At 42.7% G+C, this 24,111-nt stretch overlaps 1 protein-coding gene and 1 long non-coding RNA gene across 2 annotated transcripts in view; one reads left to right on the top strand and one right to left on the bottom strand.

Moving 5' to 3' along the window:
• Positions 1–24,111, top strand: part of LOC121142831 — a 72,965-nt gene that overhangs the window by 16,045 nt on the left and 32,809 nt on the right. The gene's annotated exons all lie outside the window — the stretch shown is intronic.
• Cavin2 (caveolae associated protein 2) lies at positions 8,786–22,083 on the bottom strand. Its single transcript, XM_005080918.4, has 2 exons — positions 21,280–22,083; positions 8,786–11,087 (listed from the first exon to the last, which is right to left on the bottom strand). Exons 1-2 carry the CDS (start codon positions 21,760–21,762, stop codon positions 10,323–10,325), a joined length of 1,248 nt encoding a protein of 415 aa, XP_005080975.1. The 5' UTR covers positions 21,763–22,083; the 3' UTR covers positions 8,786–10,322.

Genomic DNA, 24,111 nt, shown 5'->3' with positions numbered 1-24,111 from the left:
CTAATCCTGCAAGCAGGAGTATCAGAAGACCTGAGTTTGAATTTCTAGCACCCAGGTGAAAAGCCAGGGAGGGCAATCCTGGAAATGGAGGATGAGAACAGAAAGATCCTAAGAGCTCTCTGGCCACCATCCTATCCCTTGATTCAGTGAAAGAGCATGCCTCAAGGCAATAAGGCAAATAGCTATAGGGAAAGACATCCAATGGCTTGGTCAGGCACAGGCATCTGTACCTTCAAACTGCACACACACACACACACACACACACACACACACAGAGTTTATTTTGGCTTACAGTTTCACAAGTGCAAGTTCATCATGATGGGGAGGCTTGATAGAGGAGTTCATATCACAGTGGCTGGGACACAGAAACGGGTGTGAAGGGCAAGACACAGTCCACTAGTGAGCACTTCTAATTAGGCCACACCTCTTACCTTATAGATTCTCTCAAAAATGCTGAAATGCTGTCAGACATTTGGCCTTCAGGATCTGTCTTTGGAAGCGCCTCTGCAGACACACTTAGGTGTGTTGAACTAATCTAGGCATGTCTCAATCCAATCAAGTAGGCAGTTAAGATTAATTATGACAGTAGGGTTGGGAGAAGTGGGATATAAACAACTTAATCTCCCTCAACAAGTCTTTGGATCATTTTATTTGGAATCCTTGTTATGTTCCTTTATGGATTCCATAAAGTTTACAGATGACTCTCAGATTTCCCTGCATCTTAGAGAACATGCCTCACACAATTCCTGGTCTGTGTCCATTCCAAATTCTGCACATTCAATTTTGACATGTAATGGTTTAAGAAAGACATTCTCATTGGCCTGACTCAGCCATAGGGCACTTTTAAAGGCAGGAGCTCTTATCCGGTCAGTTGAAGACGAGGTTAGAGATTCAAAGCATGGAATATGTCCTTGTTTGCTTGTAGGTAGAGAGGACTCCTTGGTCAGGTATTTGGACTGCACTGTATACAGGAGTGAAGAGTTTCCCCCATAACATCCAGCAAGGAAATAGAGCAAGGGGTCCTCTTTTCTGGAATCTGAACAACAGTGAAGTCAGAAGTTGACAACCCGGTTCAGACTCAGATGCCCTGAGCAGAAAGACCAGCATGCCATGCTGATTTCTGCCCTGTGGGATTGTGAGTTGATAAACAAAAGCAGTGGAATGTTACTGCATTCATGGTGACCTCTTACACAGAAATAGGAAAGCAATAGTTTTCTGTAATATTTGTATTTAAGAAAATGAACACTTACAGTAGGGCTTATCAGAGTAGTGAAATTATGTTTTTTCTGCCTACTTAATATCATTAAATTAAATTAAAAACAATAAATATAATTTTATATAATTTTAAAAACTAACAAGATAACTTACTGTAAGGAGAACTCAAACCCCATTGAAGTCGAATGTGAAGTCACCATATCTAAATCTAAAGAAGTAGTATTTTTCTCATTAACTTCCATTTACTCATTACTGTCATCCTAGCAAAATATATTATAGAACATTATAAATTAGCACTGCATTTTCATGAGGGAAAATTCCGAAAGTTACATACATACATACACACACACACACACACACACACACACACACACACACACACACACACACTCTTCAAAACTTTTGGCATGGGAGCAAATGAGCCAGTAGTTTATTTCAGGCATGCTGGGACCCAGAGCTACGACGGTCGACCCAGAGCTACGACGGTCATACCTGTTCACTTTGTTGCCATCTACCCTGTGAACTCAGCACCTCCCTTGGGTTTAGCATGTAGTCTGTGCTCAGTACTTACCTGTTGGCTGAGACAAACGAATGTGATTGCTGTCAGTGTTGCCTCTTAAGGGCTTTGTACGTTCCTTCCACTCAGTCTCTCCCGTCATTTGGTTTTACCACTTTAGAGCAATGAAGCTTCACCTTCCTGTGTAGTTTGACTTCGAAAGTCCGATCATCTCTACCTCCCTTCCCCCCAGTTTAGTTTCCTTCTTCTATCCTTGATATTTATAGAATCTACTATTGTGTCAATGTTTATGACTTTGAACTACACACTGTATGAACTGCTTAGGAGGTGGACCCTTCGGGAGAGACAAGACCACAAAGGCTCCAGTCACCTGGGTGGAAATAATGTCCTTAGAAAACAGACTTTAGCCATGGTGACATGCCAGCCTTAGCTGAGGGTCATGTCTGGGTACATGGTCCTGCTGCAGCTGGGGTCTGTGATAATGTCTGGGACCTGTGTTAGCACAGAGGGTCAATGGAATCATGCTGTGCTGAGCCAGCCCTGGCCCTGGGATAGTTGGCTCTGTCCCTCAATGGATGCTGCAGCAGGAGAGCTGGACCTGTCACTCAGGGAAGAGCTGTGCACCACCCCTGACACACACTGAGGAAGGATGGCCACACCCCTCACCACAGGTGTGCACCATACCTGGGCAGCACACTAGAGCTGACGATATGGTCAAGGATGCAGGTGACTGGACCTTGAGGGCATCAGAGCAGGAGAGCTGACCTCTCCCCCCCTTGTCTGTAAGATGCCCTCTCCTCTCACCCATTACCACCTGTGACAGGTGAGAGAGCTGACCCCAGGGTCGCAAGAGTGGGAGAGCTAGTCCTGCCCCTCACCAGCTGCAGCACACAGGGAAGCAGGCTCTGTATCCCATCTGGGCAGCAAACTAGAGCTGACCCTATTGTCAGGGGTGCAGGTGTGAGAGCTGGAGGGCTGACACCCCTCTCCCCATATGCCTCCCTACAGTAATAAGAGAGAGGGCCCTGCACATCACCTGGGCAAAACAGTAGAGCTGACTGTGGTGGTGTTAGTGTGGGTGAGCTGGATCTGAGGACCTGAGAGAACTGACAGCCCCGCCCTCTCCTTGCTGCAGGCTGCATTAGGTGAGCTAGCCTGGGAAGTGCTAGAGAACTTGCCTTGGTAATGATGATGAGGGAAAGCAGGCTGGCTGACCAACCCAGCTATTACCCAGGACTGTGAGTTAGCCCACCCCAACATCTACCTCATCTACGAACTGTCAGAGCATGTGAATGGGATGAATCTACAGATCCAAAGCTACAGGATCTCCATGATACAGGATGATAACAACAGCATATCCAAGAGGAGCCCCATGATATCCCATTATTGGTGGTGTAGCACAAGTCAGAGGCCTTGAGCCAGATCCATGACTTGAGACAATGAATACTTAGAAGTAGAGACATACGCACTAAAGGGCAAACTGTGTGACTCAATGGGCCACGCTACAGCCTCCACAATGAGATTCTTCTCCCCCCTTTTTTGTTTTTGTTTTTTCTTTTAAATTTTGTTTTGTTTTGGGGGGAGGCTGCAAGGGCAGAGGGCATATTTGAGGGAATGGGGAGATAAGTAGGACTGGAATGCATTATGTGAAATTCATGGAGTCTCCACATGGTAAAAATATTCCTTTGTTTTATGTGCATACTCAATGCAGGGCTTGACACAAATCCCCAATAAATATAATTAATGTTAATAAACAAAATGAAATATGTATTGAGAAAATGCCTTTGGCAGATAAAAATTCTTAGTAGTTATTGAAAAATTCATGCTTAACTAATTTCGTTTAATTATCTGCAAAGCCCAGCTACAAGGTAGCCTTAGAGTCAAAGAACAAAGAATAGTGGCAGAAGGAGCTAGAACAGTGAATGTGTTAGCTTTCCATTGTGGAAATGAAGTCCTTGATGTAAACAAGTGAAGAGTTCCTTAGGTTCTGGGTTCCAGAGATACATGGTCCTTGGCTTCATTGACGTAAGAGGCCTGATGAGGCAGAACCTAAAGGCAGTAGGAGCTACCCACTTTATGAACAGGAAGAGAGACACAATGAGGAACTTGGGACCAGGGATAACCTCTAAGGCATGTAGGTGTCCAGTGTCTCATTTACTTCAGCAACATGACACTTCCTGAAGTTTCCACCACCTCGCCAATTAGCACCACCATTTGGGATTCAGTCCTTCAATGCACAAGCCTTTGGGGGGTGTATTTCATATTCAAACCATGACAGTGAACTAAGTGGTGTACCAAACTATACTCGATATGCTTCATTTGCTTTCTGTGTTTATTCTTAAGGCCAGTCCCCTAAGTTGTGATACTGTGTCTCTACATGAATCCCAGGGTGGGAACTTCTTTTCTTGTCCATTTACAGACTTGAAATTATTGATTTAAAAGCTTATTCACTAGACTATGATGCATTTTCCTCTATGTTCTTAGGGTTATGAAGATAATTGCCATGCAAATAGCCCTAAGAGACACAGCTAATCCTTGCCCTTCCTCAGAGCTACAAGTGGCTGCAAGCATGAAAAGTTTCTCTTTAACAAAGGGCATCATGACCCTGTGCTAAATCTGTATCAGTTTCTTTCTCCAACTCTGAGTTCTGAAAGATCAATTTAGCATCCAAAAAAAAAAAATCGAGCCATGTTCTTTCCCTACTGTATCTCATTATCAACAACGAAGAGTCAAAGAACAAGGTTTGGCTGGCAATTTCACCATGATGCATGACACAACAGAACACAGACTTGCTTTTTTTGTCATCTATAAGGTCTCCAAGTGATTGACGAAAGCAGATATTTTTCAACTGAAACACAGGTGAGAGAGAAAGTTGGCATGTTTAGTGAAGCAGGTCTACTCATCCAACATCCGGGAGATACTGCAGGTAACTCATACATGTAAATGACAAAGGATGATCCTTCTCACTAAGGAACATGTGTGTAATCATGCAATTGGTTTCTGCTCCCTTACCCCAGCAAGTACACACCACAAATGGCAATCTTCCGATGCAGCAAGCGGAAAGGGATTGTTCTTAGAAGATCCTGCAGGAGGACTTCGTACTTTATGCTCCCCAGGAAGATTTCTGTGCTCTTTAGGCAAATCTGATCCTCTCACTAGCATTCTATTCTCGTGTTTATGGCCTCCAGGAAGGCAGGAAGAACCACAGAGCCTTCATCTCTAGAGATCAGGAGTCAGAAACTGATGGCCTGTGTCTGGACCACATCCAATCAACAAATATTGATATTTGGCTTATACAGTGTACAACTGCTTAAGAATGATTTGAACTACTTGCCAAAAATTAAAAGCCAGGAGATTTTCACAATACAAAGAAATCTGAATTTTGGCTCTTTCATGGAGAAGTCTAAATTTTGGCACCACTGGCCTGGTTTTCCACATGGCAACTGGGGCCGTATAGCCTATGTGGCTTCTAGAACATACTTTGCTTCTGTGGGAGTTAGAAAAAAAGCATGCCTTTAGGCGTATGAGTTGTAAGCTTGCCTCATCAGAAAGCCCATTTGTAATAGCTTTGCCACAACTGTCGCCACCTGCTTAAGCTGTTCACTTCTGAGACCTTCAGACATTTAGGTTTGTGACTACTGCCAAAGCCTTTGGAGGGAGTTGCTGCCTGTAGCACACACCTTGATGAATAAGTGCTGGCCTAGGGGGCTTTCTTTGATTTTTTTGCCCATAGAGATGAGGGTTCAAGCATTCTCTTTGACCTAGCCCCTGTTTTTCCTGAGAAGAAAGCTTCATAGTAGTGTAGAAATTGCATCCACTGGACGGGCTGCATACCATCATGGGCCACCAACTTCCAAACTCTTCCTTCCTACCATGCGCTAATTTTGCTTTCATTGTCAGCCTGTAAGAGAGGGTGTCTGAGTAGATTTGAGCAGTTTCTCAGGAATGATGGAGGAATATGAATCCCATAAAACACAGAGCTTGAGGCAGACCTCATGAGTTATCTTTGAATGAGCAACTTGCAGGATCTAGCTCTGTCAACAGCTTGCTGTTATTAAACCCTGCCCCAAAGTGAGCCCTGCATCCTCTGATAACGGATGACACCAAGGACCTAAAGAGACCCTCTGTGGTCTAACAAACCTGAGAATAGTTTTCCAGAAGCCATCATTGGTGTGTGTGTGTTTTAAAGCACTGAAATGACAGTCATGAGATCGTTTATGAAGTGCAACTGTCTGTGATGCTGTCGGAATGATAAAATGAAGTGATTGGCAGATCATCGAGAGCTTATACAACAATTCACAACAAACACAGTTATGCCATAGTTAGGAGTCTGTCTGGCAGAATGGATTTCAGATTGGGGCGGAACACTGGAACTATTTACTAGTTAAGTTAACTTGTACAAGCCACATGACTATAGACTATAGCCCTCAAAACAAAAAGCAGTCAGTCCTCGAATCCATCATTCTGCATCAGTGGGTTCAACCATAACCAGAAAAGGACCAACATTAAGATGTATTAACGTGTATGGACTGTTTTTCTTGTCTTTACTTTCTAAACATTCTGGTATAACAACTCTTGTGTGAAATGTGTGCATTGTTGGGGCCAGCAGTTAAGAGTGCTTACTGCTCTTGCAGAGGGCCCAGGTTTGGTTCCCGGCATCCACAGCAGACTTCTCACAACCACCTGTAACTCCAGTTCCAGGGAATCCACTGCCCTTTGGCTTCCCCATACACTTGCAGTCACGTGCCACCAACTAATACAGGCACATACACATAAATAAAAATAATAAAGAAATTTTAAAATGTGTGTGTTGTATTAGGTAATAGTAATTTAGGGGGAAATTAAAGTTACATAGGATGCTTGCATAGGTTATATGCAGTATTTGCCATTTTATAACATTCTTGGATTTTGATATCCACAAAATGGAGTGTCTAGGTCTGTGTGCCACAGATCAGAGAGACACAGTACTCATGCATTTAAATGAGAACACATTGAATGTTTAAAAATGTCTGGAGTCCCTCCTCTTTACCTTACCATTTGGAGTAAATTAACTGCAACATCTCAAGTTCTTACTCTATTAAAATGGAGGGAAATCAGAGCTTTCCCAGTAGGATTTTCAGTACATGAGGTCATGCTTGTACTAGGCACACAGAACTGCGGGACGCTGGGGTGCTCAACCTGAAGTCAAGGGAACTATAAAAATATTGGTTCTTTCCACTCATTCTTGTGTATTCTGCACAATGCACTTAAGAATTGCAGCAAATGAAAGAGAGTAAAGGTTGCTTTGCTCTATAAATATTTAACAAATTGATTTTTGCAGTGGAAAGTATATAAATATATGGACATCAAGCTGGTCACTGAAGGTGTGACTTCTTAATTGGCCAGTTTGTATACAGAGTTAAAAACAATTTTAGGCTTTCAGATACTGCCAGATAATGCAATGGTTAAAATAAAGAATAAAGTACCTTTAATGTGTGAGTTTTCTGCCTGTTCCCTTTAGGAATGAGTAGCTGGCTGCCGAATTCTTTATCTGGACACCTGGATCAAGCAGCTCACAAAGGTCGCAATGCCAATTTCATCGACTGCGTGTTTTGCAGTGCAGGAGTCTTGGGTTTTAGGGAAGGACTTGTGGTTGCTATGGAACTGTTAATAATGATTGCTGCCTGCACTTCCATTCCTCATACTCCCAATCTCCAATATAAAATCACTTAGATTCAGGCTGTAGGGCAGTAAACAAACTTTCGAGCAGGAATTAACTGGGCTCAGGCATTAGTGTCTTAATGTAGGAAATGACTTTCATTATAACCTTTACTTAATACTGGCAGCTTGGCTATGAGGGAACTCTAGTTTTCTCATAGTGGATGGAACCGTATGAAGCCCAAACTTCCCAGTGAATGGGTACTGCTAGAGCAGAGGTTTATAGTGGAAAATTAGTGCTGAAAAAGGATGGGCTTGTGTAGATCTAATTTTTATCATCAGTCTCTTTTTACTTTCATGTATAAAACGAACTGGTAATTAATCCAAAAACTGGATTTCTAAGTCAGAGAAAAAGATTCCTGTTGAAATGTCTATCTATAAATTTAAAAGAAGTAAACCTTTGTAGAAAAATAATATTTCTTTGCTCGTTTTTTTGGTGAGATTTGTGATTCATATCATGGAAGAATCTTACTACAGAATTTTGTTTCTAAGATACAGATCCCAGTCCTTATTAATGTGTAACTGATACTACGGGAACACTAATCGAGTTCTTGAGCTCCAGGCACACAAAGTTAGAGATGGTTTATTGGATGGGTGGGAAGAAGACATATCTAATTGGGGACTTCACAGCCTCACCAGTATGCAAATAATTCAACAATAATACAAAACAAATAGGTTCCATCGCCACAGACACTGCTTGCTCTAATCCCTATGGTGTGTGTTTCCCAACAATTATCTGGCCTAATTCTCTGTTTTATTGCTTGGGATTTTAAAGCTTCGACTGTGGAACATAGAATAAATGTGATTGTCAGTAAAACTTAAGATGTTCGCATGCAGTTTCCACTGACAAGCATCTAGTGTGTAGGAATAAATTAAGTATTTTTGCAATGGGAGGTGGAAATGTTTCATGAACCATGGATTCCCCAACTCACCAGCCACACTAAATGGCAGTCACTCCACAGAAGGTGGAACAAGCCTGCTTTGGGTGCTATGTAAAGGAGTCTATGGTACTGCAGGGGACAAAGTGTATCTGACTGAACAAACTGAATGAACAACTCAACAGATTCAGGATTGCAGGACTGCCAAAGGTATCATAAGACCTGGTGCAATGCTATCAAATGCAGATGGCACTATCAAATTAATCAAGCTGCTGCAGTAAGTCCAGATGGTATAGAACTGGCAAGGTGGTGTCAAGAAAGTGAAGATTGAAGAATGAGATCAAGGGGAAAAGGAAAGCAGAGTTAATAGGGGAAATAAGACTGAAGCCATCAACATTGCCATTACATTCAGAAAACATCTCGAAATCGATTCCTTCTGCCTGTAAGACTGTTTTGCCAACAAAGCCACACTGTTATATACTTCTTGTTTTTTTGGTTTATTTAATATTATGTCACACAGGTATTGTTAGTTCAATAATTCGGTATCTGGGGTTACATTTGTTGCCACATAGGAGCACAGATGAATAGGCCACACAATCAATGCACTGTGTTCATCTCATCCCCTTTTGCACAGTCAGAGACAGCGTGTGGCTGCTGCTGCTTAGAGTCACCCGGCTGTCAGATCACTTGTGGTACTGCACACTCAGAGGACAGAGTTCAAGCCCGGGTCTCCTATCCTTACACTGTAATTTAGCAAAACATAGGCATTTTGTAATGAACAAAAGATAAAGTAACTTTTTAGTATGTTAGACAGAATGAGCATACACATGACATAAAATACTAGCATGCTTTTAGGAGCTAAAACACATTAATAATATCCTGTGAAGTTAATGTATAAATAAAATACTACCTGGAATGACATTACCATTATGTATATAAAAAGAGGGAAAACTGAAATTTTCTCTACATAGACATGCAGGTTTGAACCTATATCATATTTGGAGTGGAAAGGCCACTTGAAAATGAAAAAAAGTTGAAGAATCATGTGACTGGCTTTCCCATAAAAGAGTACATGCTACTGATTGCAGACATAGTATTCGAAGGTTAAAGCGACAATGTCCTTTTTTAACTTCTTCACAGGTGGATGTGTTCTGTCATTTATTTAGCAAGAAGAACCACAACTTTTATATCAGGATATCTGGTTATACTATTTAATGCTAGACTATGAAAACACTGGGAAGATAAGACATACTCTTGCAAGACATGTGAACTTCTTTCGTATTGTTATCTAAAGAGTGAAATGGATTTAAAATGTCAACATTTCACTTTTAAAGCGCACCCTTTGTTTCCCTTAGTCACCATTCGTTTTGGCATTCCTTGTTTTCCATTTCTCTCATTTCCCAGTCCTTCCACCTTCGTTTTCGAGCCCAACAGCCCTCATGCTCTTACCTGACCATCATAACCTCCCAACCCCCACTTGTAATATACTGCCTTCTGTGAAGAATAACCAGCTGAGAATTCTGCTCTATCCCTTGTAAATGTTTCTTTTCTTAAAATACATAGTTATACCCTCAGCTTACAGACTTATGTGTACCCTTTCTCACATATTTGAAGAATCATCATTCATAGACTACGGTAAGAATTCACTATATTACTGCTACACTATTCAGCAAGCTGATAGAATGATGAGGAAAAAAAATCACATTTCATGACTATTGTCTTAAATATCCTTTATTTTTTCCGACTAAGCCAAATAGATTGGTGATTTTTAACTGCTCCGTTTTTTTCTTCTTCCAATCGTGGAGAAATTCTACGCAAGCAGAACCTAAGAGCAAACTAAAATGGAATCCCTGGCGGTTTGCTTCCTTGATCCCATGTATGACCAGTAATCAAGGCCTGGACAGTCCCAGCGGGAGGCAGGCAGAGATGGAGAGGTGTAGAGGTGGTTTCCGGGATGCAGATGCTGCTGAGCCAGCCCTGGATTCTGCAGCTGACCCAGTGTTCTGGCTGTGCACTCAGGCAGTCTGGTCCACTTGCAGCACAGCCGGCTGGACCTGTTTCTCACTGGATCCCTCCATCTCTTCGGCGTTGAGCTCGTAGCCGCTTTCATAGCGCACCTGCTGCAGGTCCACCGACTCTTCTTCTTCATCTTCCATAATGGTCAGGTCGGCGTTGCTGCCCACGCCGGAGTTGTTCCCTTTCAAGGCTGGCTTCTCAGCATCTTCTGCGCTGCCCTCCGCCAGGCCGCTGGGGAGGGATGCTTCGGAAAGACCCTCTGTAAAGGAACCCTCCTCATGGTCATTCTGCATCTGGTTTTCTAACTTGGGCTCGTTTTCCGCAGAGCTTTCTCCCTCTCGGACTTTCTTCCTACCAAAAGAGAGGGGGGAAACCTTGAAGGGGGAGCTTTTCCCTGAAGATGCTTTCTGGTGGTTTGGCGTGAGCGACTTCTTAATCTTTTCTCTCCTCTCAACAGACACGATCTTTGTGCCCAGCTTGTTCATCTTTTTCTCGATGTTCTGGCGAGAAAATGCTTTCTTGAGGCTATCCACTTTCCTCAGGCTGGATCTCTTTATTTTCTCTGCCCTGCTTTCTTCCACCTTCTCCTCTGTGCTGTCTTCCATGGCTTCCTCATCCCCGGGCAGTTCATCATCGGAGGAGAGGTCCACGTTGTGCAGAGTGTCCTCCAGGGACTTGTTCTCCTCAGCGAGCTCCTCCTTGCCTTCTGCGGGGACGGGAACCGGCTCCTTCACAAACACACTGGCAGGGATCTCACTTTCTTCCTGAAAAGAAAGGCAGTGTGGTTTATGATAATGGCATATTTTACAAATAGTCCTGAACTGCTGTAATTTGGGTTTTCATTCTGGGCAATGGAAATTATGGAAACAAAGTGTGGGCTTCGTTCTCTAGAATAGGAAGCATTCATTCTCATTTGGGTCCAGTCATTCTCCTTGGGCTGGATAAGGCCAAGGCCTGCCAGTGGGAATACGATGAGGATAGCTGGCAAAGGCTGTATAGGTGTCAGGCAGGGGGGAAGTGGGTAGGCCAGGAAGCTGCCTGGATAAAGAAATTAAAGTAAGTGACAGTCCTGTGAACCCAGAGGCCTTCTCTCTTCCCTTCCTTCTGGTTAGGGGGCACAGCCTCTGTCACAATCTCACTACAGACATGCCCCAAGTTCAAGCTGGAAAATACAAATGGAAGCAAAGGAGAGCATTGAGAAGTCCTTAAGAGAAGGACAGCCAGAGGCTTGATTAGGTCCCTCCTCCTCCACCGGGCATTAGAGGGGATGGCTGGATTGACCAGTATCAACACACACACACACACACACACACACACACACACGCACACATACACACATTTATACACACACATGGGCACACACATGTACATATACACATGCACATGAATAATATACACATACATATACACACATAATACATATATACACACACATAAACACGCACACCAGTTTTGAGTGACATAAGTGAGGATTAGCCTTTCCAGTGCCTGCTCATAAAGCTATGTGGGTCAGGATGTGATTTGTGTGAATCAGTAAGGGAACAAGATGAGGTAAAATGTGTGACCAGATATGGTTTCAAGCCTCTAGTATGAAGTATCTTCTTTGAGCAATGAAGTTCTGGCTTCACCTCCAGCAAAGTGTGAGGCGAGAAGCTGGGGAACCTACCCTCTTCAGGATCCCCTGCCAACCCTGCCTCTAGCTCCTCACATAGGTAAACGTAGCCTCTCACAGAGTCTCAGGCAATGGTAGATTCAGAAAAATTTATCTCCAAAGTACAAAGTTTCTCACTGAGACATTTGAATATGACAGATTCAGGCCACACAGTATAAGAGCACCTTAGAGTTTTAAGTGTTTTTTTCACTGTTACACAAGAATCCATTATCATGGTGCTCTCACGTTTTCATCAAAAATAATAGCACGAGTTGGAGAATTGTGTCAGGAGGGAGGCCTGAGTGTGTCTTTGCTGTACGGCTAAATGGCTGTGGAGCTTCAGCAAATAGCTTAATCTCCTTGGGTTCCTGTTCCTTCCAAATATGGACCAGAGGATTTGACCTAGATTAGCAGCTTTCAAAATACACTCTCAGGGCCATTGGGGCTTCTTCGAGAATGTGAGAAAGGCACAGATCCAGACTCCTTTCCACCCATGCTGCACCCAGAGCCTCCGGGTGACCTGATTGCATCTCAGCTGGTCCAGCACACCTGCGGGTTGAAAAACTGTAGTCTGTGGATTTAAAAGTCTGTTTGACTTCCCCAATGACTACTTTTCACAGTGCTGGAAGGTGTTACGAAGGCTGCTGTGAGAGAGAAAACATATCTGTGATTTTACCCAGTATTAGGAACCCCCCTCCCCCCATCCTATGATACCAACCTGCCAGACAAGATACGGCCACTGGCACAATAGAGGGATGGCTGTTATGGGGCAACTAACTTCTTTCTGATTGGATTAAGGCCTGCTTCACAGGCAACAGTGGTATGGCTGTTATGGGAAAACTGCTTGGATTTGAGGCCTGTTTTATAGGAAGGGATGTTATTTCTGGTACCATAACTCTGCTCAAAGCCCATGGCCGGGGAGATCATGGTCCCTAGTGTACATTCTGCTATTGTTATTTTGCTGAATGGTCATGATGGCAAAGTAGCTTCTCAATACTGGTGTTTGTAATCCTAGAGCAGGGCCATTCTGGTCCTTAATCAGAGAAGTGTTTCTTTGTAGTGGGCAGCAGTCAATAGAAAGATATGCAGCTGGTCACAGAGCTGAGAATAAGAGCCTGAGAGCTCTTAGCCTTAAATGGATATTGATATCAATCCCCCTCCTCTCACCAAGGCTTAGGGAACACTGAGGAGGGAGGCAGAAAGAATGTTAACAACTGGAGGGAGAGGTACTATGAAAGTCTGTCTTCCATACATGACACAAGTGTCACACCCATGAACTCATAGCAGTTGGGGTTACCTGCACAACACTTTCAAAAGACAAGCCTACCCCAATTTTCAGCACAGACGGTGGAGATGATCGCCCAGGCCTCACCACTTAACTGAGGCAGTAGGTAGTTCCCAAGAGTCCTTTTTGATGTGGACTTTTGAAGAGAACAGCTTGCCATGCTCCAAACTGAAGTTGTTTCTGATTCACAGGCACATGATTCCTGGAAGGATTTTTGTCTTTTCTTCACCACTGTGTCTCTACATGTAAAGTCTAACAACTACTTATTAGATGAGTACATTGGGGAAGATGGTTTTCTAAGAAGACCATGAAGTGTTGACTGCTCTATGTGGGACAGGCTGGAGGGCTGGAGGCTGGAGAATGGGCCTTCTCAGTTCTGGATCTAGAAGGAAGTTTGCTCAATGTTCTTGGCACTGGGGAAACAAGATAAGCAAGGCCTGAAGGGAACTGCGGTCTCCCTCTGAAAGAAGAGTTTTGTTTCCAGTGGATGGGTGTATCTTACAGAATGGGATAGACTTACAGAAGTAGTTAGGGCTCTGATGTCTAGGCCTGAAGCAAAATTTCTCCCGGGGTTTGATTAAGAGGCATGAGCAGGTTTGGAAGTTGTTGCTTGCAGGGAATGATAAAACCAAGAGCTCAGTGAAATGTTATTAAAAGTCCTCAGTGAGGAAAGAAGGAATTCAGGCAGAAAACTGCAAAAACTAAGCCTTAAGGTACATTGTCTATACCATAATCTCCCAGGGCAACCAAAAGTTGCAGATCGGGTAACTTTCTGTTCTTCAATTTTAACAAAAAGTAGAATTGAAATAAATTCGTTTCCCTTAAACATAAATGTTATTACCAAAACAGGGTTGCTATTGAGTCTTATGGCTCTTTTGTCCCTCTTATCATGAATCTTTCAAGGATAGCTCTGAGGAAAGCTTGTTAGAAAGTGAATTATAGTATCTGTGACAGATATTCTGATGTGAGTGTGGGGGAGGGGTGCTGAGGAAATGTGGGAACCCAGTTGAACTCTTTTGTGAAATGTGAAAATTTACAGGAAAATTTACCCGTGAGCTCCTTGATGCCAATTACGGAATCAGCTAAGCAAGAGTGGAGATAATCTGGAATGAGTTGGATGTGTCTTTATGAAACTGGAAACTACTGAGCTGTGTCTTCTTGGCTGGCTGCTGTGTCTCTGCTGTCACACTAATTACCTAGGCAATATTTTATGTTCTGTCTACTGGACAGTGTGTGTCTTCCATGGCTTCTTTGGGCATCTTCTTTGAAGGCAACCCTTTCCCTTTTACACAGAAATTTGTAAATTCCTAAGCACATGGGTCTCTTTCTTTTTACAAAATGTTTGTTTAGAATCAGAAAAATACCAGTTCCCTCCCTTCAACACAAATCCTACAAAGCACAGTGGTGAACTGTTATAGCGGTGAGGATTCAGTACAAACAGGAGCTGCTGTAGCTGCTGTCTCATTGGAGCTTATGGTCTGGTATGTAGTCCTCTTACACACCTCAGCGTCACGTGTCTACGAGCGAGGTGGTACTTCTGTGCTTAGCCTTCAGTTGTAATGTTTGTGACCTGCTTTCTCTTACAGATCCCCAGACTGACAACTATTTTAAGAGTGAGTCTTGACAGCTATGTATAACCTGTTATCCACCCAAGGAGCTGGGGGCTGATGTGTTTAATGGCCTAGTGACTTTTGCACCATCTGTATGGCCAAGGCCACACCAGCTCCTCTCCAGGTCTTCATCATGAGTTTGTCAATCTATAGAAGTCATCTTTATGGTAGATGTCGCCTGTGCTTCAAAAATTTCAATGTAGTCACTCTGAAGCTTTATTGTGCACATGAGATTGAGTCAATGATCACCGGGAAAGTTTTCACCAAATTGTGCTATGCTTAAATATGCAAATAAACTGCTTGGGGTCAGACTCCCAAAGCTTGAAAAAAAAAAAGAGTGAGTCTTGAGTATACACCCTAGTTCTGCTGATGCTCACTACTCATTTGTCTACCTGGGCTATGTGACTCCCTGAAATGGCACAGAAAATCCCTATGGGATATTTCCTTGAGCAGCTCCACCTAGGAGAAGACCCTAGGTCCAGGTGGTTATTTGTCCTTTGTTTTCAAAAAGGTCTTCAGCCTCCACTGATGCAGGTGCTCCTGGTTCTGACCTTTAACAAGGACCCTTAGGAGATTTTCAAAGGAAGGGAATATTAAATAGTAAACCTCAAACATATATGATGGATACTCTTGTAGCATACTGGAGAAAGGCCTGGAATGAGCTCTGGAGAAGTAGCATTTTTCCTTGAGCGTCAGCTTGTTTGCTAGTATATTGATTCTTGTGAACTAATAGTCCCAGTTGTGCATGTAAATATCAATGCAGAGAAACCTGCCATCCTGCTGGACACCTCTTGGTTTGAAGTTGATGATACACATCTTCTCTGCACATACACAGGCAGGCAAACTTAAAAACAAAAGACTCCGTGACCAGCATTAGGAAAGGAAATCAACTTTAAGTCATCTAAACCCCCCTAGACAGGAGAGCGAGGCCACTGTTTGTTTTCCTGTCACTCCCTTCTCATTCCTGTTGTTAGATAAAAATAGCAGGGACAGGGTGGCATCCTGCTGGGATGTGAAGAATATAAATTTGTATCCATGGAATATTTTATCCAATAATCTCTAAATACTAGTTATTAAAAAGAAACCGTGCCACCTGACATTCTGATTTATAGGTCTCCTTTACACATTGATGGTTTTCTCCAATTTGTGTTTCTGAGGTATAGATTGCCAAGTGGATAAAGCCTTTGATTAGAACTGCACCCCCAGGGTGACCGTCGGTGCCATCAGCAAGTCATAAGAATAAAATGCATTAGTTATAATCCCTGGGCAGTCTTTCACATTCTGGAGGATTTAAAAGTCTCATTATTTTCAGTGTTATCAAGGGCTCAATTTTTTTTTAAAGATAACATTGGTTAGGTGTTCTTTGTTACACATGAAAAATAAAAAAAACAAAACAGAAACCAAACCACACTGAATTATTTAAAAGCTGGTCTACTAAAACTCAGAAACATGAACTTTATCACAGTGAGATTATAGTTTTTATGTTTACCTTTTTCACAATTCCATTCTATAATTTCTTTTATCAATGAAATGAGACCTTGACAGTCATTTTGTTTCTCGGACCTTGTGTCTTTCATAGAAAGTAATGTTAAACTAAATGATTATTAAAGGTTTCCGGATAGTATTTGATTATGAGATTTTAGCCTCATGCCACAAAAAGAAGTAACCATTCACAGGAACAGGAATAAAAGCTATGGGATCTGGATTGCATTGAAAAGCATTTAAAAAGTGGGAAGCATAGGGGGCTATATCTGATGCAGATTCCAACACACACACACACACACACACACACACACACGTTATATATATCTGCTTATCTATCTGAATGTAATTTTTTCCAAAGGATTACTAACTTTAGTCAGTTGTTTACTTCTAGTCCCAGGGAGAATGCAGAATTTACTAAGCATAAATAATAACAATAAGAAATGATATTTTTTATCTCATAAACTAAAAGGGCACTGGATAAGTAACATGACAAAAGCAATATTCTGTTAGGGGATATTGACCTGTGATACAAACATGGAGAGTGTTCATATAAAGGCATCTTTGATTACCCATATTCCCATTTCTTTCTAGTCCATACCAATTGAACAGCTTTTAGAGTAATGATTTTGGATAAAGTCCTGTTTTAAACTATTGAATTAAAAATCATAGGGAGATTTTATTATTAGCATACTTCTAAACTCCTGATATGTGGAAAGAACCCAAATGATGAATGTTTAAAGCACATCTAGAGACTCAAGTTTTCAGATATGTATCTGCTGCAAATATGTAAGTGTCCTCTGCTTTTCCATCCAATTTCACAACTCCATGTGGATGAAAGTGCAAGCTCTCCATGTGCCCTCTCATTTTGTTCCCTGCTTTGAAATTATTCCCAGACTGCTTTTTCAAATAACCATTACTAGATCCTTCCGAGGATGTAAGTGACACCTCACCCTCAGGGCCAGTTACTGTGAAGTTCCTGAAGCCTCTTCAACCAGCGGAGAGCATTTCCTCTTAACTCTACACCACAACTTCGACTGTTAAGAAAAGATAGGTATGCTTCCAGGAAAAAGGGGAAACTTGGTACTTCATCATTAATATTTTGATCATCAATGCCTGTAAACCTTATTTTATTAATGCTGGTTTATGTCCCATTATTTTGAACTCAAATATTATATTAAACTTTTGCAGAAAAAACTAAAAAGAAAAATTTCTGAATTTAACTGGGATTTCCGAATTTATCTCAGTATTCAAGGGGCAATGGTCATTTCTCCAGTTTTGCTGATGGCCGAACTCAAAGTATTCACTGAGGTACTGGACACTTACTAGATACAATAGTGTTGTGAAGCACAACACACTTCAATAAATAAATAATGGCATGCTTTAAGTAGATTTAAAATAAAGATAGGAATTAAAAGTTCAAATGTATAAGTATCTTACAAATCATCCTACACACACACCCCACTACACTTACACATACACATACCACACTCATACGCACTCTCAAACATAGATATGCTCACAAACACACATACAGATAAACACACATACCACATACACGTACACACAAACACACATATACAAGCAGATAAACACACACACACACTCACTGTCAAAAGCAGATATAGTCACATATACTCACATACAGGGATACACACACACACACACAGAAACACACACACACATACATATAAGCAGATACATGGACACAACCACACACACTCACACTCACACACACATACACTCTCAAACACAGATATACTCATATATACTCACATACACAGATGCACATACACACATATACACAAGCAGATACATACACTCAGAAGTAGATTTGGGATTACATGATAGCATTTTACAAACTGTAGATCTCAGATCTATATAGATCTAGCCTCACAAACGTAGATCTTCTCAACATCACAGTACCAAATATGCCCAAGTCAAGGGGCAGATTTTCTTTTTAAACACTCCTCTTATTTTCAGATAATGTTTGCTCTAAACTAGAAAAGCAATTTTTTTAGTGAGGAGAATTGCATCATAGGCTTCAAGTATACTGAAAATAACAATTTTCAAGTCACAAAGTGGTACCAGTACCATATTTGATATGCACATTCTCCGCAAGTCTGGTATAGACCCCTTCTACCACCACACTGTGACATGTGTTCTAATATTAGGATGGTCTAATTAGAGTAAATATTTTGGGTGGAGTCCTTTGCTTCCATGGGTTATGATATAATGCTGATTCTGAAATGATGGCAGGCATGTAATGAATGTGTGCGTGTGTGGACTAGCAAGTCTCAACTAAAAAGGGCTAAGCAAAGCTATTTCAAGGTCCTCAGAAGGGTGGGGCCAGTTTTGGCCCAAGAACCATATTTCTAATCTGGTAAAGGTGGAGCCTCTTGTCTCAGCCCTGCATTTCAGACCCACACAGTAGCTGATTCTACTAAGTGAGCACTTGCACCCTGTCAGTCTATAGGAATCATTTTAAGTATATTATTTCCTTTCTTCCTCACTTATTGGATAGGTATGAACCAGGGAACATTACTGCCTAAGAGCGCCGATTCTCAGTCTGATTGTGTCTTTGAATCACACTTTTGCTACTTTTGTGCTAAACAACTTCAGACAAACTCAGCATCTTCATCTGTAATTTGGGGGTAGACAGAGAATGCCGCTTAACAGCTTATTAAGAGCTCAACTATTTCTCGCTCTTATTAATATCTTCCGTGTTTTCAAGGGGGAAACAGAGGCTTGCAGATAGCAATTGTGTCCACAATCAATGTAGTTGGCAAATGATCAAAGCAGGAAGTGGGCCAATGTCTGTGTGACATTTTATCTGCCCACCCACTATCCTGGACTCCACTTTAATAAAAATTATTGTTTCACCCATTAACATAATTGGTACCTTACTAAAACATCTACTTTTAGAAAGACAAAACACTGAAGACAACCACAGTTATATTTTGGTTTTTCAAATAACCATCTGTGTCTTCAGAGCTGGGATTCTAATTCCCGGCAGAGGCCTTCCTATGGGAAGAGAAGGTCTAGTCACTTGCCTGAAGTACTCTGCCTTCTAAACTGCTCTTTACACATGCTTCGGAGGCATGGGCTCAGAACAGTCTGCACACTTTGCTTTGGATTCCCTTGGCTTCCATTTTGTTCTTGAGCACTCCTGTTTCAATATTTCCTCACTACGTGAATTCTTACCATTTCAGGTACAGTGTCACACCTGTCAATCCAATGCAACAGAACTGGCGACTTTGTCAGGTACTCATGTCTTTATGTCCCCTATAGTCAGATCCACCGTTCTCTTGAATGTGTAGTCATTTATCTCGCCATCCCTCCTCATACTGGTAGAACATTTATACTAAAACAAAAGCTAAACCCTTAAATGCCCTCTTTTCCTTTACTAGAGAAGTACTTCCTCTCCCCCTTAATGAATGAGGAGGGGTACTAGCCCTGATTCACACTGACCGGAGGGAAGCTTCTCTCGACAGGTCTGCACATGTACATCACTATTTAGTTAGAAATGTCTCCAGAGCTATGGCTTCTAGGATCTCTTAGGCCAATAAAGGTAGGATCTCAGACGGCTGACCACATCTCTTTCCAGTTCAGCTGCTTCCTGAAAACTATTGCATCTGCATTCAAAACCTAAGTTTCCTGACTCTGAAAGCCTGGGAGGTATGGGAGCCTTGACTGCCTGAACCTCCCAACACACAAGTGCAGTTTGGAGAGGACACAGGCAGCAAGAGGAGCCTTTCCTTTTACGGAGATAGGCAGGCCTGAGTTCTAACTTGGCAGAAGATTCATTAGGAAAAAGAAGGTCCTTCGATTTAGATCCCAGTTTCTAATGTCTCTTGGGAGATGAAGGCTCTCCCTGTATGCTTTCACAATCTGTTATGGCCTCTCCCCTCCATGGCTTTGAAATCCTCTCCTATTCACATGGTCAAAAGGACACAGCCCTAAGGCAGCATGGCAATGCTTCCTGGGGTCTGGGTTGGCTCAGTGCCATCCACAGAAGGGCTTCCAGCATTAGTCAGGGCAGCCCTTGGATTCACAGATGCCCACCACTTGGCTGAACAACAGCCCCACGCAACCTTCCTGTCCCCAAATAGCCTTTGCTACATTAATTGCATCATTGATGCATTAAAAAAATTAAGTGGCCTTTTCATGCTAAGGCAGCCATTTGAAGGAGAAGATATTGAAGGCTGGTCTTTGTGACCACCACTGATAACACTTCTTTTATTTCTAGAGTTATGTCCTTCTGAGCAATGAGGCGCATGTCTAGTGTGTTTGTAAAGAGTCGTACTTTGCTTCACACTTTTATGACATCATTTTCTAGAAAGGACTGGAGACAAAAGATGTCTTAAAGAACAAGGCTAGTTCAACTTTTCCTTTTGTTAGTTTCTAAAACACCAGGAGCCTTTGGAAAAGGGCAGTCTTGGTTGGAGCAAGAGAAAACAAATCCTTCAAATAGTTAGCTCACTTCCACGAAGAGTTAATAAACAGCCACTGAATTAATTTGCCCTGTCCAGTTAACAGCTGCAGCCACAGCCCCAAGTTCCTAATGAAAAGAGACAAATGAATTTGTCTACAGTGGGGGCCTGCACCTGTTCAGCTTCCCACCAAGCGCAGCTAGGTGCCCACTGACAAATGTTCCCAGCATGCCAGGCCCACAGGCGTTCCCTGAAGGACAGGTAGATTCTAATCCCCATGGGCACATTTCATAGTTGCCTGTAGCAGGCGGCTGGAAGACAATGTGGTGGTGGTGGTGGTGGTGGTGGTGTGTGTGTGTGTGTGTGTGTGTGTGTGTGTGTGTGTGTGTGTGTGTGTGTGTGTGATGCTTGACTGGCCATACAGATAGGAAGATGGCCGTGAGAGCCTGGAGGACTGAGATCAAGTGTGTGGAGGGCTTCCATCCGGACACTAACCTGGAAGATGAGCACTTTGAAGTGGTTGCGTCGGAGGAGTTGGGCGTGGTTGTTCTCCAGACGCTTCACCTGCATGCACTGCCTCTCCAGGCGCTCTCGAACTGCGCGCGTGTGAGCGCTGACCTTGCGAGACTTCTCCAGCAGCTTGTTGACTGTGTTGCTGGTGGAGGCCTGGTACTTGGAGAGCTTGTTGAGGTCATTCTGGATGCCCTTCACCGAGCCCTCCAGGTTGATCTGCCGCTGCTCCATGTTGTGTTGGTTCTCCCTCACGGTGTCCAGCATGTTGACTAGCTTATCCAGGAGTGTGTGTACGGTGACAGCATTCACCTGCGAGTTGTCCCTGATGGCCTCGTCTGTGGACCCCAGGTTCAGGCTGGGGCTCGGTGTGGAGGAAGGCATCGGGCTGGGGCTGGATGGCTTCTCCTGGCGCATGTCAGCATTTGGGTGCTGGAACTTTTCTGCTTGTGCAGCGTCCTCTCCCATGGCTCTACAGATGGGAACTTACTTTCCCGCTGGAAGTTTCTTGCTCAGGCAAGAAGTGGGCTGGGGTGAAGAGCGCAGGTCCCTTGGTCTGAACGGAGCAGTTCTCTAGGGCTAGCAGAGGTTCAGACAGGGAATAACTGGCTAAGCTAATCAGGGGAGCTGCATTCCAGCTGCTCTTAAAGGCCCTACTCCGCCCAGTGGGAGGCAAAGGTTACAGGACCCACTGAGGGTTCAATGACAAGCACACACTTCCTAACCACATTCCCTACAAGCCCGGGCTCTTTTCTGCCTTCGCTTTTCTTTCCTACACCCCTTCCCTTTTTAAAACAAGTTCAATGCCATATTTCAATCATGAGTTCATTTAGAGGCGGGGAGAAACATGTTAACTTGGCTGCGCTTCCCAGCCTCTGATTGGCTAAAGCTAGTAAACTTTCCTCTGGCTGCTATGTTACAGAGCGCCTGTTTTTTTTTTTTTTTTTTTTTTTTTTTTCCTGGATACCAGTTATTGTAACTGAAAGTTTTGTTTGCTCTTTTCCCGGGGCTGACTGATAGGTTGCAGAACACCGAGTGCCCTTCTGGGAGGGGTAGGATTGAAAGGGTCTGCTCAGCCAAGTTTGTGGTATTCGTTTCTTATTTGCAAAGGAGTGGAAATTACACTGATAATGAAAAGGAAAACAGCCCGGTGTGTCCTACTCTGGCAAGAGAGGATGCAATCCAACTTGAAAGAGCTTAGACTTAGGGACATTAAGACAAGTGGCGTTGCATGCTGTGAACTGTTACATAAGAGCTGGGAATCTTTTGAATGAATACTATCTTTAGAATCACAGACTTCGTTTTTTTCCTACTTTTTCTTTCTTTCTTTTTTATTTTTTCTACTTTTTAAAAGATGGAAATAGGAACCCCCTCTCCCCAAGAAGTCTCTTTTAAAAAGAGAAAGTGCAGATTTGTTTCCACTAATTCTGAATTCATGCTGAGAATTTCTCCATTCCCATCTTTGACGAAGCATTTATTGACACAGCCCAGAGGTGTGACTGTGGGCCAGGTTGAGTTGGAGTGGTTCTAACGCTTGATGTCTCCAGATTCCTGCTCAGTGAAGTGGCACACCTGTTCTCACATGTGGCTCTCCTTAGCCCTGCCTTTGGGATGTGGGGCTTGTTTCCTAACACGACTTCGTATACTTGAATTGGTATTAGATGTACCCAGACTGTGAAAGTGCTATTGGCAGGAAGTTTGTGAGAGGCCCACTATGAAGGATTTCAAGAACAAAGGCCAGCTCGTCCTGGGTCAGGACCTGATCATGGGACAGTGCCTTTCTTAATGGCAGTATCTCCATGCCAACCAATGAAACAGTGGCTCTGTGGTAGCATGGTCATTGGGTCCCTTATTCTTGGCTCTATGAAGTGTGCAGGGAGTATCCTTAGAGCATGGCCAGGAGGCTGCTCCAATGAGTACCTGCTCATGAGGAAGACACATTAACGACACTATAGAGGCCCCCAGTTTTCTCAGATAAGTTACCCCTCACACCCACAATCCACAGAAAGTGAAGCCTTTAGGGATAGAGATTTCAAAATGCCAAAAGAAGATTTGATTGGAGTTTTGCCTTTTCAGAAATTAAGAAAAATTCTTTAAAAAGCTTATGTTTAGTACATTTTAGTTGGACAAAGGTGTTAAATATTAAAACAAAAAATGAATCTGGTGTTGATTTTCAAAAGCTAAATTTTCTAACAAAATTACATGGTATCATGATATCATGTCCTTTTTGCATTTGACTTTTGTGGGCAAATCACAGTGTGTCATTATTTCAAAAATATTGGAGCGCTTCATCAGTTTTCCAAGGGCCTCTCTTAAATAGTGACATTCAAATCATTCCCTCCGAAGCTCTGCTTGTGCTGTCACTCATCTGGGTTTCTTCTCCCGAATGTTAACTGTTACAGCTGCAGATTCCCTTCTGTCGTAGGAACTGTCCATGACTCATGGGCTCCTCCGACATTACCTTCATCAATTTCATGATTTCCTATTTTGAGAGATTTGCAATTTCACATTATAATCACTTCACTCTGATTTTGCATTGATTCACACAAACTTTGCATTGCATTGTTGGATACGGTATAATCAGCTAGATGAATTAGAGGGGTGGGTGTGAGATAGGAAAGCACAGAACTCCTTGTAAACAAGAAGGTTGGTTTGTAGAATATTTGTTTGGTTGAGATGGGTTTCACTCTGTAGCCCAGGTTGATCTAAAATTCAATGCAATCCATCTGACTCAGGCTTCCTAGTGCCAGGATTGTAGGTGTGAGCCTTCATGCCTGTCTCTGTACTCGTTATGTTCTATGTTAATCTTGAATAACA

This window comes from Mesocricetus auratus, unplaced genomic scaffold (assembly GCF_017639785.1).
Source record: "Mesocricetus auratus isolate SY011 unplaced genomic scaffold, BCM_Maur_2.0 Super-Scaffold_100010, whole genome shotgun sequence".
In the NCBI taxonomy this organism is placed as follows: Eukaryota; Metazoa; Chordata; class Mammalia; order Rodentia; family Cricetidae; genus Mesocricetus; species Mesocricetus auratus.
Note: the sequence above shows the minus strand (reverse complement) of the source record. Positions and strands in the feature narration are given on the sequence as shown.

What these genes read in the sequence shown, in the direction of transcription:
- Cavin2 (XM_005080918.4), bottom strand. Translation starts at nt 21,762, where the DNA reads ATGGGAGAGGACGCTGCACAAGCAGAAAAGTTCCAGCACCCAAATGCT. An exon ending in TCAAAGTGCTCATCTTCCAG is followed by an intron (nt 11,088 to 21,279) that starts GTTAGTGTCCGG and finishes CTTTCTTTTCAG; the next exon opens with GAAGAAAGTGAGATCCCTGC.